The sequence below is a fragment of the Uloborus diversus genome, chromosome 10 (genome assembly GCF_026930045.1).
Source record: "Uloborus diversus isolate 005 chromosome 10, Udiv.v.3.1, whole genome shotgun sequence".
In the NCBI taxonomy this organism is placed as follows: Eukaryota; Metazoa; Arthropoda; class Arachnida; order Araneae; family Uloboridae; genus Uloborus; species Uloborus diversus.
In genome coordinates this window covers 63,056,563-63,073,944 of record NC_072740.1, presented here as the reverse complement: position 1 = coordinate 63,073,944, position 17,382 = coordinate 63,056,563, and the positions used below count along the sequence as shown (strand labels likewise).

Below are 17,382 nucleotides of genomic sequence, written 5' to 3'. Positions count from 1 at the left end.
TGACTGAACCTTGCAAATAATAACTTGTACACTTATTTCCGTGCCCTAAATGTAGCACTTGGCAGTTCCCAACATTAACAGCCATACCCCATTTATCAGCCCACTCTGCAATATGATCTAGATCCTCTTGCAGCTGATTTGCTTGTTCTTCATTTTCTACAATCCCCATAACTTTCACATCATCCGCAAAACAATTCATGTTCACAAAAACATTTTTATGAATATTGCTCATAAAAACAATTAACAAAACTGGTCCTAACACTGATCCCTGAGGAACCCCGCTTAAAACCTCGCTCCATTTAGAATAATTTCCCGTTACAACTACCCTTTTTTTTTCCTTCCAGTCAGCTAGTTTTTTAACCAAATGAAAATTTTCCCTCCTATTCCTATATCAGCTAATTTGCTAAGTAGAGCAACGTGCAGTACTTTATCAAAAGCTTTTTGAAAATCAATGTAAACAACATCTACAAGCTTCTTATTGTCTAAAGCCATGGTAACTTTGTCGTAGAAATGTAATGAATTAGTTGCATAAGATTTTTACCTTTCCTGAAACAATACTGAAAACTAGTCAATAGATTATTAGTCTCTAAAAAATTTACTATCTTAATTTTTATCAATGTTTCAAAAATTTTGCAAACCACCGAAGTTAACCTCACAGATCTATAATTTTCTGCATTTCCTTTAGACCCTTTCTTGAAGAGCGGTGTAATGTTAGCTAGCTTCCAATCCTCTGGCACTGTCCCCGAGTTATATGAAGCATTTAAAATATTTACAATTACATCTGATAATTCCTCTGCACATTCAACTAAAATTTTTGGATAAATATTATCTGGTCCCGTTGCCTTAGTCTCTTTCATTTTTTTCAAATGAAGTAAAGCGTCATCCCTGGAAAATACAAAGTCCTCAAGCTGTACTATAGCTTGTGTCTTGCTGGTGTCAACTGTTGAGATACAGTTGTCGTTAAAAACACTCGAAAAAAGTTGTTAAGAACATTAGCAATATCACTATCATCCTAAATTAAAATTCCATGCTCATCAACCAGTGGCCCAATATGACTATTTTGAACTTTCCCCGAATTATCGTACACAAAAAACCTCTTAGGATTCCTGTCTGTTATCTGCTAGTCTTTGCTCCAACTCTCTTTTCTGAATCCATGCCAAATAGTTAAATTTATGCCTTGCCTTACAATATTGGAGCCTTAATGCAGAGTGACAAATTTGCACAGGATTTGGACAAAATCAACACGGATTTCAAGTCAGCGGATTTATGGCGCTTCACTGTATTTGCATATCAAAATAGTTATAACTGAATTGAGTAGTTTGAATCAAATAATGCAATTTAAGTAGCATTTACTAATAAATAGGCTGTTTGCCAAAAAAGGCCTATGTTTCCTCTACTAGAAATGGGTATTTTTTATTCATACAACTCATTGTTTACTTCTGAAAAGTTATGCAGTTTGTTCAAAACTGTATTATATAGATCAATTTTGAACGTATTCTACTGTATTAGTAGTTCAACTGCAATATAAACTTCCAGATAAGAGACTATTAGAGTTATAAGGCTTTAAGTTATAGCAAATTGACCGTAAAATAGGAGTAAAGTAGTAAGTAGTAAAGAAATTTTTGCTGAAAGTTATCCTCAATGACTATACTTCAGTTTTTCCTAGTTAATCAGCATTTATTTGGCAGACATGATTAGAGAGTACAAGTTACTCATCAAAATTAGTTATTTAACTTGTTTGCTCTTAGCACCTTTTTTGTTATCTTTGCAGGAAAAAGCACCCAGGAAGATCATTTATTGCTGGATCTTTGGCTGGTGTGGTGTCAACTACTTGCACTTATCCCTTAGATCTTGCTAGAGCTCGAATGGCTGTTACACACAAAGAAATGTAAGGATTTTTTTAATAGCATTGTTTGAACGTTAATATATAAGTTATTCTATCCACTCTGCCCTTTCCTCATGCAGAAATGCTATTTTTTAAATTTCGTCGTTATTTTCTAATATATGTTGTACTCTTTGATTTTTTTCTGAGAAAGAGTTGGGTGAAGGGTATGTACTCAATTCCAAATTATATTAAAAACCAACAAAAACCATGCCCACTTATATGTAAATTCATTTTCTCAAAGCCTTGAGGGCAGTTACACCATCCTGCCCCCCCCCCCTAAATTTGTTTTCTCTTAGATTTTAATACATGAAATAGTTTCCTATGATGGCTCGTATTGAGATTCCTATGAATACTTCTGAGTAGGGATCGCAATACCAAACCAAAAGTGTGTTTGGTTAAATTACTTTTATTTAAAAATTTTCTCGGACCCACAGTGGATAAATTTAAAGTGTAAATTGAAATTACTTTCTTTCATTTCTGCTGAAAAAATAATCCAATTGCTTTGTGGGATCTAAAGCTTGACACATCCAGCCAACATGGCTGATCCACATTGTTCTGTTTACATTCAAATAGTTGTGTTCAGTTTTTCAGTGCTGCTCACTGCTATTTTCTTCAAATTAAGAGATGTACTTTTTATGGAGGAAAATTACAGTGACTCATATGCAAATTAGGTTAAAGTGACAGTAAAGGTTTATGACATTATCAAAGAGGTGTGCTGATTGGGCACTGAATAAATACACCTGAAGAGGAATGTTTGATCTCTCTCTTACCAATCTTCATTCTACACTCACATCCAACCAGTGTCTGGGAAGTTTGTGTTTGCGCTTGGCACATTTTTAGTTGAAATAGAATTTTGAAGCCCTGGTTTTTTTATGTCTACCAGATGAAGATTTTTTTCATCTTTTTAAAATTTTGAGGCCAGGATGATTATTAACACCCAGGGATCTGGCATCTGTGTGTGCTCTACAGATGCTGTTCTGATGTCCGAATCTTAATTGATGTTTGTCGTCAAAGGCCCCCATGTTCAGATTACATGATAAGTTTAGATGAAACTCAATGACTTCTGATTTGTAGAACCTACTATCAAGGTATGGTGTATTGAGACTTCTAAAACCAGTGATATAATTTTTTTGTAGGGGAACATGGGGCAAAGTGAAATGGTGAAATATTTACTCTGCTTCAAGCTTCACCTATCTGGTATTATTTTAACTATGCAGTACCATACATAGTCTATTTCAGTCAGGAAAAAAATACCACGGAAGATTACATCATTTGGTAATACAGGCAATTTTTAAAAATTAATACTCATATTTAATATTTTGTCATAATTCAAAAAATTTTACTACTATAAAATGATAAAGTTCTTGTTATTAACATTTCAAATATTAATTGAGACCTTTTAGCATTCAATGCAGTAAAAAGTTAGTTAATATTGAGCTTATTTTTATTTTAAGTAAATTGTACAATTAGTCAAGTACATTAATTGAATTATTCATTTAATTATTAATTTATTGTTTCATTATCTTTTCATTTATTCATTCAACCTTTTATTTACTAATTCTTTTGATCAAAAATATGTTATATAATGGAATAGAAAATATTTCATCCAAAAAAATATTTTGTTTTTCACTTTGCACTATGAAAAAAAAAGTGAAAATTTTCCACTTTTATTTTGAAGACGAAATTTTCTGTCAAAAATAAAAAATACTGTTTCAATGCAGGTTTTGTTATATAAAATACCATGTTATTTCTTTATGTACTGTAATTTTCAAAACAAATTAGTCATCTTAACCGTTTCACTTTTGCCCCACATCCCCCTGCTTAAATGAACAGCCTGCAGTTGATAATCAGTTTGTGATATTTACATTTGTAAGCTTGATTAAATTTTAAATGTTTAATAAATTCTCATTGCCTTAAACTTTGCAGTTTTATCTCATCTTCAAATCAGACACTTCATGACCTCTAATCAAGTTGGTCTTAACGTAGTTTATGGAGTTTAAAATTTAAAAACTTAATTTTGACCAACAATATGCAATATCAGTATTTGGTATTTTTAAAATCGTGATACCAGATTACCAGTATTAGAATTTTCACAAAAAAATGTCTTAATCATTTTGTTTTGTTGACGTATTTAATTATTATTTATGAAAATGTATTATGAACAAATATAAAATGAAGGAAAAAAAGTCATAACAAAAAATCAATAAAAGTAAGAAACATAATGCATCTATATAATTGTCTCTAAGCCTGGAACTGATTTTAGTGCACAAATTTCCTGCATTTGAAAATACGTTTTTTAAATTCACTCAGATCAGTGGTACTGTTAACAATGCATGATGCACCTTCTCTGATTACCTCAAAGTGTTTCATTTTCTAATAATTTGTTGTCTTGTGTGTTATTTTTGGATAAATCCTTTTGTATGTGTGTTTCTTTTGTATTATGTGTCTTATTATTATTATTTTATTATTATTATCTATTATTATTTTTTAATTATTATTTATTATTATTATTATTTATTATTATTATTATTTATTATTTTTATTTATTATTATTATTTATTATTTTTATTTTATTATTTATTATTACTATTATTATTTATTATAATTTTTATTATTTATTTATTATTTAGGAGGGTTGATCCAAAAGCAAGGTTCCCATCAATTTTACAAATATACATCACTGTCTTTTCTCATTGAAATTTACACCGTTGGAAAGAAGAAACGTTTCTCTATTTTTATACACAATCGCCATCTTTTTCTGTGCATTTTTGGGCACAGTGCCTAACTTCTGTATTGAGTGTCACAGAAGTCAACCGCCAACCCGTTGATTTAGTGTTCCACCCCTTTTTTAAATTAGTCATCACTATGGAAACGTTCGCCATCAAAGTGTTCGTTAAACTTATTAAACTAGTGGTAATCACTAGACTCGAGCTCCAAACTGCAATCAAGAGCAGAGTGGTTTGTTGACTGTCATGTCCCACTCTGGCGGTGTAATTCTGTGACACTCAATACAGACGTTAAGACATCGTCTGCAATAATGCACAGAAAAAGATGTCCATTACGTATAAAAATAGAGAAACTTTTTTTCTTTCCAACGATGTAAATTTCAATGAGAATAGGCAGTGCTGTATATTTGTAAAATTGATGGGAACCTTACTTTTGGATCGACCCTTGTGTTATTATTATTATTAATATTATTTGAATTTATAGCTAATTTTGATTTATCTTTGAGAGACGATACCTTTTCCAACATTAACATCATCCTCAACGATTTCCTCTTGATCAGGATAGGTTTGTGTTCGATTTTTATTAGTCCTTTGGTTTGAAATATATGAATTTAACTAAATTTGATCTTTTTAGTTTCTTTTATTTGTTTTCATAATCTTTTTGTAATTTTTTAGAATTATAATTATGTGACTATCTGAAAATATGTCCCAGTTGATTATGCCTTACTTTGATGCAAACTTTCAGGGTATACTATATGGTTTCAAAAGATTATCTTGTCAAGTATAAAGCTAAATAGCTAGACAGGACAACAAACCAATGCCGCTGACAACAAATTACCATTTGTTATACTAACAAGAAAAAATTTTGTCAAAATTAAGTACAGTTGAGAAAAACATTTTTTGAAAAAAGTATTACTGCAATGGATGATTGGAATAAAATATTCATAGGACAAATAAGTTCGAAATTACACTTGAAATTAACTTTCACAAAAGGGAACGTAAGTGATCACGTGAATGGAAAAAAATTAAAACATGGTGTGCATAAGTGCACGAAAGTGCGATTCATCTCACCATCTAGTAATGAAAATATCATTTGCAATCTCTCTGCTTTTGAATCCAAATTTTTACATCAATGGACTGATGCATCATTAGTACTATATCATGGAAAAAGAAATGTACATTTAAAATAAAAGTAGATATCTAATAAGTTAAATGGAAAACTCTTTAATTTAACTTATTTATTATTTTCAGCTAATACTGAAAATACCGATATTTTACCTCAGCAAATACCGCTATTGCAATCAATACTTCTGAGCATCAGCTTAAGTAATTCTTCAGACTAAGCATGTCATTTCACTTGATTGTATCTTTGGATCATTATTATTATTTTTTTATTTTCACTCATCTATTTTATCAAACTGATTAATTTTATTTAGGGCTCTAATATTATGAGGTTGAAATCAAAGACAAACTAAACATCTTTAGTCTTTGTTTTATTTTTGTTAATTTTAAATATATAATTATGTATATTGTATGTATATATATTAGTTAACTCTTTTCAGGAAATTGAGTTTGTCTTTTTATTTATATATCCTTATTGCGTCCGTTGCCTATATTAGCACTTTTTAAACGTATAGCTACATCAACTAAACTAGTTTTTTAAGAAATGCAATTTTCTTTCAATGCTTGAAAATAATTATTAAATTATAACAATAAATATATTTCCCATACAAAAAAGGTCTCTAACATTTAGTTTCATTGTTCTTTGTGATGTAGTTGTTTTTTTTTTTTTTTTTTTTGAGCAAAAGAATGACAGTTTGGTGCACAGAATGTTTTGAAGCATGTTTATATTAGTAAATTTTCTTTTATATTTTTGAAGATATTTTATTATTGAACAACTTTTTTTTTGGAAATTTTTAGGTACAACAGTTTATCTCAGGTGTTTTTTAAAATTTATAAATTTGAAGGATTCACCACCTTTTATCGTGGGTATGCACCAACTCTTCTAGGAGTCATTCCTTACTCTGGAACTGGTTTCTTTACTTATGAAACTTTAAAAAGATTGCACAGTGGTACGTATTGGATGCTTACTCCTTTTATTTCTCTTTGAATGATTTTTCATTCATAGGTTTAATCTCCTCCTATTTTGTTTTTTGAACAGATTGCAAAATTAAGGGAAGGCTAAGGTTTGCACTTTCAAAAACTCATTTTTTTCATTTTTGTATTATCTTGTAGTTTCAAAAATATATTCTCAAAATTTCAAGTCGATCCAAGCAAAGTTCTCAAAATTATCAAGTATTTAGTCTCTGCTCCTTCAAGCTGTATCTCCGAAAGCTGCAGAAGCCTGCAGCTGTTCCGACTGCTGCGGATGCTAGGAATCTCAGTGCTGCTTGCTTGTGGTTAGTGAATATAATTTAATAAATATATTTAAAAAAGAGGTTTAGGACATCGAAGTTGCTTCTGGGACTGTACTCTATGGAGCTAGACTGGATGCTTTTTAGCTTCTAAAACTTTAAACACCTTTTTCTCAAACCACTTTTTCAAAGTCTTTGTTCACTCCCATTAACTACTGCTCCGATTCATTTCAAATTTAGTACACACATTCTGCATATAAAAAACCTTCTCCAATGTTGGGTTTTAGTTTTCTTTTTTTTTCTTTAAATGGTTTTTTTACTTAGAAAATTGTGGAATTTTTCGTGAAAATAGCACTTTTTAACTTAAAAAATAGCCTCCCAAAACTTGAAACTTGACAAAAAAAAAATCTGAGATCGTTGAGGGGAGTATTTATTAATTGTCTGACTAAATTCAAATAGTTTTTCATTTCAAATAATTGTCGGCTGAGATACAGTGAACACAGCAAATCTTCTTTATCCGAAGGAACTCTGGGAAAAGCTCTGTCATCAGCTTGTCTGTGGATATTTTTCAATAAAAATGTATAGAATATTCTTGAAACCATACATAATAATGCATAAAAGATTTTAATAATTTTTTTTCCATTGGCAAAGTTTACAAAACCACGACAGCCAAAGAACAAATAAAACAAAAGAACAACAACAAACACAGAGAACAAATACTAAAATAAACAAACAGCTGCAGTAAAAAGTCAATGAAACCAAACGGCTCCTCACCTCCCAGTAGCAGTCTACTAGAGTTTGCTGCCTTAACGCTGGGCAATAGGACATGTGATCCCCATCCAAAACATATCCCAGATTAGAGTGTGCAGAGAGGGCTAGAAATGACATTGAAATGATGTAGGTGTTTGGGTAGGCAATCATATCCCGTGGTCAGTCTGAACTCAGCCACCATTCCATATCTGTGTTTATTTGATAGGAGAGGAGTTCGTCTCACCATGGTTTGGATGAAGTTCTAGTGGCAGGACTGCTCGAAAACTCCTCCAACATCTTGCTTTTAATCATTCATTTAATAGTGCCAAAAGAAACTTCTGGCCTAGCAGTTTGCTGGATCATGGTACCCTTTTTGGCCAGAGAATCGGCAACCTCATTCCCCTCAATGCCACAGTGCGCTGGGGTCCATTGCAAGACAATGTCCACTTTTAATAAATTTAATCAAACCTTTTTTTTTTTTTTTTGAAAAGAGCTCATAAAAATTTTTTTTTTTTTTTTTGACTTGGGGGGGGGGGAAACCTTAACAAACTTTTGAAAAACTATTCTGTGTTTAGATCAAAGTACATAAACTCAAATCTGTAGTCAAAAATATTTCAAGTATTGTACTTAGTATTTTATGTTAATTTTTAATTGCAGCATTCTTCCTTAACTCGTCCTGTTTAATTAACCAAGAGACTGGTTCACAGTATTTTTTTTTCCATAACTTTTCTGTGAAGCTGTAGCGGTTTTCTGAAATCCCTGAATTAAACTTTAAAAAAAAATAGGTATTCTGGAGCAAATCAACGAAATGACGTTAAAAAATATTTCGGCCTGAGCGGCATTCACTTAAATTGGAAAAAGAGCCTTTTACATTTTCCAAGCTGTGTTCAGGCAAATCTGCTAACTATTGATTGCAGCAAGTCTTGAACATATTTCATCTTTTTAAATTTGCAAATGTAGTGTACTTGTGAGAGAGAAAGAGTACTTATTAAGGATGCACAAATTAGCAAATTAGGCAATTGCCAATTAATTAACAAATGATAATCAGCTGCCAACAAAAGGTAGTCAGAATCATAATAATTTTTAATACTACAATGTTGCCATTGATATTTTTTCTGAATTACAATTTCAACCCTTCAGAATTAGTTAACACCAGTTAGTTTATTTTTGTCAGCGATGATTCATTTAACTCTATTTCAACATTTTTTTCTTAAAAATAATGTTTCAAAATTTTATTCAAGTTCTGTAAGCCGATTTATGTACTATTGTTATTAAAATTGTATTCTGTTGTTAACTAGGCATGAAACTACAAATATTTAGCTAGTAAACCATTGTCTATAGACTCTTTGTTTGGCATCGATTTTTTCATTGTTTGTAGCCATTTCATGCATGCCTTTTATCTTTACAAAAATTTGTAAGGCAATTTGAAAATACAAAGCTAAAGGTAGGATGTGGAGATATGTACGAGGGCAAATCAAAAAGTCTTTGCGCCTATTTTTTATTTGCCAAAAAATGATGCCTACATGTATTTACAAATATACGTAATAAGCTATGCCATTTGCACTATTTATTCACATAGTCACCACACTAGTTTAGACATTTGTCCCATCGCGGGACTAAGTTAGAGATCCCGCTGTGGCAGAAATCTTCTGGCTGCCTGTGGAACCATGCACCGTCGCACAGCGTTCTTGGCTTCATCGTCACATGTGAATCTCTGTCCTGCCAGAAACTTCTTCAGTGGAGTGAAAATCACTATTACTGAACTGTAAGTGCATTTCCCTGTGACTTTTTATGGACTTTTGTCCCTTGCTCCGTACAAAACGAATATCACTTGGCTGCTCATAAGTTGTGGACGTCTGAAGAACCACTGTCATCTTAAATGACTGATAGCAGCTCTGCTCTGATGAGCAAAAAGCAGATACGGCTGGTACGGTTCAAGGAACTCACTGTTGGGAATGTATATGTTTGCTTTGTATTCACAGCTGTATTTTGGTTTAAAAAAAATTAGGCGCAAAGACTTTTTGATTTGCCCTCGTATTGATGCATGAGATGTGGGCAAAATGTTATATATGATATATGATGGATGCATAGACCATATGACACTTTCCTTTTTTCTGACCAATTTTAACTCAGCATTTTTGATCAATATTAAAATTGTTACATTACTTAAAAAAATTATGAATATAAAATAAAAAACTATTATTATATTAATAAAATATCAATATATAAATATAGTATATACTATACTATATTTATATATTGATATTTTATTAATATCAACATATAAGTAGTAACTTTTTTGGCTTTTTCAATAATGAATGAATCTCATTCCTGTGATCAATAAATGCAATATTTATGTTGCTTATGCAGGGTATTGACAGATCAGGGAAATTAGGGAGATCAGGGAACTTCGAAAAAGTAACAAAAATTCAGTGAAAATTAACTAATGAAGAAGAAAAAAAAAATTTTTTTTTGTTTTGCAAAATTAAGTACCTTAATTCCCTAGGTATTTTACATGTTATCTGTTTAAAAAAAATAAAACTAATGTGTGATTATATACTGCTGCATATTTGTGCATCCTTTTTCCACAACGTCAAAGTATTGAATCGTAAGTTATTAACCAAAGGATGAACTTCCTAAGATTGCTTCTGTGTCTGTAATGTTGTTTGTTTTAGGTAGCTTGTATTTTCCTTGAACGCATTCCATGCTATGTAAAATAAAAAGAGGAAGTCGTCGTTAATGACTTGGTTCTGTTGCCTTTACTCATTGTCTTGAAGTAATTAGCATACTGTAATCACAGTTTCCAGAAGAAATCTTTGTTTTTTGAATAAATACTGATAAAGCGAAAAGTTATTACTTCTTTGTGTTTTTAATTTAATTGCTGAAATTGAATAATAAATCAAAATAAACTAATGAACCTTTTTTTGCCATCTTATTATTCGCTGTTGCTGTGTGAGATTACATGGAGGATTTTTTTTGTTGTCAGATTTTAAATAACCTTTTCTTTTAAACCAAGTTATATACAGCATATCTTCACCTCAGAGCAACAGTAAGATATCTAATCCCAGAAATAACGCTGAAACATCTTAGTGTTGCTCTGAGGCAACAATATATATTTTAAAATTAATTGATTGTTTTTTGAATTGCAGTGTTTTTTGCAAAAGTAATCAAAGATTTTTTTAAAACAAATACAGAGATCTCTCGCTTATATGCGACCTCTGTTATACGCATTTTTCACTTATGCGTGTTCTTCTCACGGGCCCGGCCAGCGATATAGGAAAACAATGTTAACTCTTGTTCATTTATACACGAAATCTAAAATGCACCTTTCACTTATGCGCGATAAAAAAATTTCAAGTTTTAGTTAAATCGCCTATTCATGTACCCTTCTTGATGTCTCTTGGAATGCTTTCACACACCTTTATTCCAAAGTTCAAAATGTTTCTAAGAACGCGTTTTTTCTTTTTCAGCGCAAGTGTGCGATTGGGGGTGCAGTTAGTCTTATGATTGACATCGAGAGGGGAGAACAGGTTACATGCGAATAGGTTAACCTTCCTAAAGGTCGTGGTGAAGCGGAAAGCATTGACATAGCCTATCGAGGATCTTTTGTATCCTCACAGACTATGACACTGATAACGCGACAGTTTTTAGGTTTTGTGGAATTCGCTTACATACTGTACAGTGTATAAAAAATGACAAAACGTGCAACTTCAAATTTTACATTTTTATTGAACTACAATGCATAAATGGAAATTATGTGCGTATTTATTCATTAGTATCAGTAGTGTACTATTAGTATTACTATAACTGTTGATAACTTACTGTATTTAAGCTTATTTTTGGAGGTTTTCACTTATGCGCGAAAATTTCGTTGTCCCCTTTGGTTGCGTATAAGTGAGAGGTTACTGTAATGAAATCATTTGAAATTGAGTAACCTTTTGCACATAAGTAAATATTTTAATTATTTTTTAATAGTTAATATACTGTATTCATTCATTAAAACCTAAGTACTTGATTAGAGAATAGCTCAGTATGACTGGTTGTTAAAAGGTTTATATTTGTTTTACATAAATGTGTCTGTTATTTACATAAGTAAATCTACATTACATCTATACTTTCACTATTACTTGTTATTCTTGCAGTTATACTGCATGAAAATTTACTCAAATGATTTCCATGTAAACCTTTTAGTTATATCATGATTAGATATGTCTTTAAGAGTGGTTTTAATAATTTCTTACAAATTTTATGCTAACTGGTTACTTGAAGTAAAGTATTTGATTTAGATTTCCTATAATATTTCCCTGAAGATAATTTAAAAGGAACATCTTTTCAAAATATATTTTTAAATAACAGCTAAAAACATTTTGAACATTGCATTTTACTTCATATGCAATGGTTTTCAAATAGGGAAAAGAAAGGAAACCATTCTCATTAATAATGTAAATCAGGGAAAAGTCAGGAAATGTTTTTTCATAGTTCCTGTCGCCACCCTGATATATCTTAGTTTGAAAAATAAATATCAAAAATATCTAAATATGATGATGTTTTCGAAGTGAACATCGGATATATATCAGTGAACCCTGATATGGACGTATATTATTGTCGATGGTTTAGGGGGGAGGGAGGATCCCTCCCTTGTATCCGCCCCTGATCTTGCATCAATAATGGTGATAAATTATTTAATTACTTCATTAATAAAACTTTTTAATTGCTAAACGTCCTTTCCGTGGACAACAAATTTTCTTTTTTAGCTATTTTGATTTGGTTCTGCCATAATGATCTTGATATTATGATGCTGATATTTTCTTCTGAATAACTTTATTCTTGATTTTTTTGCATCCCTTTCATTAGAGGTTAAGTCCTTAAAATGTACTTGAACTTATTTGCAAGATAGAGGGTACCCTGAACCGTCAAGAGTTTATTATGAGCTTTTAGATTTTAATTAATTCTTTTTTTTCTCTTTATAAAAACATTTTAATGATCATTTTGCTACTATTTAGTACTTATTTAAAAATTTCCTTTAAAATGTATAGTTTCTAAGGGCCTAAAATAGTTCTTTCAGCAGTGTAATTCTTCAGATAATTTGGAGGATTTTTGGCGATAATTAATGTTTTTAATTACTTCTCATACTCGTTTTTCTTAAATTTTCAAGAATAAAGGGGTTTAACAACATGCTACAGTAAATTCTCAATTATCTGCGACCTTTCACACATGCAAAAAAAAATTTCGTTTTTGTTTATTATTAACTGTGAATGTACATTTAAACTTAGCAAGTGCTAAATCTATTTCTAGATATTCCTATTTTCTTCTTCTTCACCCTCATTACCAATGACATCAACACTTCCAAGGTCACCAAAATCTGACTAGTTGAAACCTGATTTTTAAATCTACACTACTTGCTGATTTTTAGATCTACCCCACTTTCTGACTTTGATGCATAAACGAGTGACTGCACCTGGCTTGAAAAAATTTCCCTCCCCTGTTCGTTTTTTTCTGTAACCTACTTTCATTTGTTGCAGGTAATCTGGTTACGCAATTTGCTCGCGTATGTGTAATCGATTTCAATAATGAGCGATCCTTTTTAAGCTTTTATACGCATTTTTTATCTACACTGTTGTTTTTAGCCATAGTTTTAATGCTTGCAAGTGTTATATTTTTAAGCTTTTGCTTACAATAGCATTGTTTCTACCTAGTTTTTTGGATTATTCCTGAATTTGCTTATCCGCGTGTACCATGCCACCCTATTGCGTGCATAATGTAGAGTTTACTTTTTAACATATCAAAATTTAATCTTGTTGGAATAATATTAAGTGTGTCAAATAAGTGCATCTTCTAGAAAATTGGAAATGTACAGCTAAAAATGAAATAAAATTGTTTTGGTCAGTATGCTATACTTTCCTGGATAGAAAATAAATGCAGTCACATTATCAGTTTAAACAAGAAGAGTAAAACAGGAAAGGTTCATTCAGGCTTTCCTTCTTATGATCTAACCAATATGGCAACCACTCCATGACAGTTACTCAAAGTGTTAATGTTGGAAGATACGCCATATTCCAACCTATAATCCTACCTCTATGCTTGTCACATGTCACATAACTTTTCAAAAGCATATTGTTATTAAAAATCGCATGATGTTACTTCTTGTTACCCCCTCCCTCCCTCTCTCCCCTTGTTATTAGCTGTCACAACTTCACGAGCCCCCCCTCCCCTTCAAAGCGTGACATCATTTTGGACGACCCTGTATTGAACCAACTTCTTTTGCTGTTTTTTGAAAGTCCCAAATAATAATTCTCAAACTTTTTAACTCTTTCAAAATGCAGGATCAACAATTTTCTTCTCTTGTTACTTGAATTTTATGTAAGAATGTTGCTTTGTGTTCATTCAAAAGCCATTTTAGTCAAATTCAAGTTTATATTTGTCATGTTAAATTACTTCATCTTTCTGTGTAAAGTTGAACATTTTTGGAACTTCTTTTGAAATTAAATTAGGTTAATTTGGCTCATTTTTGGATCCTCTAATTTTGCAAAAAATGTCTGCTTTTCTGTGAATCATGCAAAAGCAATAAACAGCTAAATATCACAAGTTATAGTGCTTCTTGTTTCTGTATTTTGTATTTTTATGTTTAAGTAAAAACTATGAAGCGAATTGTTTTATGCATTTTTTTTTTCTTTTTAAACATTTTTGATGATTTGTTGCAACACTGGCAAAACAAAATGATGAGCAGCCATTGTGTTGCTATAGATTTCTCCACTAAACATGATCAGCTGCAGCTCATAAGTTACTGCATTAAATGTTTCCCTCTAATTATTTAACACAAAAACATTATACAAATAAGCCTAAAACAAATTAACAGATTTGATTGAATCAGAGGAAAAAATGTACTTGTTTCAGGTTGGTTTTCCAGAGTTAAAATTATTTGGCATTTTACTTAACAGCAAATTTATTGGAAAATATTCCATCAATTTTCCCAGCATGGAAAAAGTTTTGTCTGCATGGCAACTTTCTTGATCATCAGATTTTATTCTTTTAAATTTCCATTTTTTAACTTATATACATACTTAAAATACACCACCAGCTCAGTTAGTCCATCCGAGGACTGCAGTTTCGTGCTTTTTAGCACTCATCAGCCCGGAATAGGAATCACATGAGCTGGTGGCGAAAATCCTGTTAAGGGAGCCAAGAAAGAAGCACAAAACTGCAGTCCTCGGATGGAATAACTGAACTGGTGGTGTATTCTAAGTATTTCTGCCTTAGCCCTGGCTTAGGGCGGTAACTTACTACAAAACTTATACACATGTTTTGAATTTTTGCCACATTTTTGAAAAAACTAAACTTTTTGCTAGACACAGCTTATATTAATGAATCCATGAATCAGCTTAGATTAAGACATTGTTAACTATAGCTTTGTTTTGTCATATTAATATTTAAAATATTTTTTAGAGAAAACTAATGACAGGCCACTTCATGCATCAGAAAGATTGATATTTGGAGCTACAGCAGGCTTGTTGGGGCAATCTGCTTCCTATCCTTTAGATATTGTTCGGCGAAGAATGCAGACGGCTACTGTCACAGGATATTTGTATAGTACTATTAGAAGTACACTTGCTAAAGTTTATAAAGATGAAGGTTTTCTAGGACTATATAAAGGTTTAAGTTTAAATTGGATAAAAGGACCAATAGCTGTGGGTATAAGTTTCACTACTTTTGATATCACGCAGAATTTTCTGAGAAGTATATCATTCTTTTCAACAACATAGCTCAAATTAATTTTAGAAATTCATTAAGTTTTCTGTTTAAATTTGGGGACTAAGTTTTTAAATATATATATTTAGCTTTGTTATTTTTCAACACGCTGTTAAACATTGAAGTGATATTTAATTCTTCTTAGCAATATTATTATTTTTTCCTTTCCTATTCACGCATTGCCAATGTTTTTTTAATAGTTGAGTTTAAATATCTGTTATGTGTGTAATCTGCTTTTGTTATTGTTTATGGATTGGAAATCAGTGCACTTCTAAAAAAATCACTATAATAGTCTTATGCACACAATGATCTAATAATGTGTTCACTTTTGAATCCTAAGATTAAATTGTAATATGCATAAAAAATTAAGTGAAAAAGTTTAAAATTTTGTAACAAAATTTCTTTTTTTTTTTAACTTTGTTTCTTCGATTACAAGTTTTTTGAAGCATTTGGAACTTAAATCACTTTATTTTTTAATGGAGTAATGTTCTTATCCTTATGCATTTAATATCACATTAAGAAAGTATGTACATGAAAAAAACATTTTTCAGTCTCTTACCTATTTCTTGAAGCTATTTTATGGTATGTATGATCCCTCTATCACAATAAAGAATCGGAAGGAAGGATCAGTAAGAGAGAAAAAAATGGGAGAAAACACACTAATGAGCTGCTTATAATCAATCGGCATTTGTAAAATACAATTGGAATGCCTCAATTTGCACTGATGTTACATTTTCTGAAACAATAGAGAAAATAAACAAGAAAGAAATCTTGACTTCGAAACTAATATGCTAAAATCAAACTTTATTATAAAATATATTATTTTGAAATTTGTCTCAACTTTCACTAGACAAGAGTGGAATTTTGCTTTCTCCATATTTATTTTATTTTATGCTATACTATTTGGTGAGGTTTAATGAATGGTAATGCCAATCAGGCATTTTGCATTGTGACAGAACCCTCTCTCTCTCTCTCTCTCTCTTTTTTTTTTTTTTGGTATGTGATTGCATTTTCAGCATAATAATGAATTCTGTGAATTCTGTCAACAATAGTTAATTTAAACTCTAGTAAATATTTCCAAATTTATTTGTTAATATATATTTTTAAATACCACCTGTTTCAGCTGAAAATAAGATGAAAAAGATTTTTTTCTCTCTGGTAAGAGAAAAGCTTCTATCTTGATATAGTTTTGTTTGTTTTAATTAAATTGCTTATTACAGTGTGACAGTGTGAGGTAAGGTAGTAAGTACTGCAAAGAGATTACTTTTTGCACAACATGATAAAACAAATGAATTAATATAAATGAATTTTAATGAATTTTATTTTCTTATTCTTGTTGCTTTATCATTTTACAATTTCAATCATGCCGTTGAAGTAGTAATCAATGCATTTGTTAACTTTCAAATTATCAATGCTCTAAAACACAAGAAAAAATTAATTAATAAATTAGTGAGCATTGTTTTATAATTGCTTGATGAAATTAATATGGCTTTTAAAAATGTTGTTAATATAAGCAAAAAAAGTGCACTAACAAAGGTTCAATATTTTAATCCAACTATTTTGTTTACCTAGGATGATATTTTGCATGGAATTATTTTCTAAGCTCTGCCCTTGCATAAAAATTATTTTTTAAGGTGTAGCATAAAACAAAAGAATTTAATTCAAAATATATGTTAATTTCCATTAACAATGAAATATGTTTAGTATATGATTAAAGAACATAATTATTGTGTTCATGTATTTTTATGTGTGTAGTTTATGCTGAGCATATACCTATTTATCTCCTTGGTTTGGTTTTATGATTGTTTATTTATTTATTTATTTATTTTTAGTATACTGATTAACTTCTGTTCAGGCTTCATAAAAAATCTTGTGATAGAGGTTGTAAAAATATCCCTTTAATTTGCCAAAAGCCATTTGC

General features: G+C 30.8%; 1 protein-coding gene across 1 annotated transcript in view; it reads left to right on the top strand.

The window, feature by feature from the left end:
- The window catches only part of LOC129231026 (mitochondrial coenzyme A transporter SLC25A42-like), a 36,116-nt gene extending 20,641 nt beyond the window's left edge, over positions 1–15,475 (top strand). The window contains exons 6-8 of the mRNA XM_054865273.1: positions 1,772–1,888; positions 6,532–6,683; positions 15,159–15,475. Coding sequence (XP_054721248.1) covers positions 1,772–1,888; positions 6,532–6,683; positions 15,159–15,475 — 586 coding nt within the window. The remainder of the gene's footprint in view (positions 1–1,771; positions 1,889–6,531; positions 6,684–15,158) is intronic.
- Positions 15,476–17,382: the final 1,907 nt, after the last annotated feature.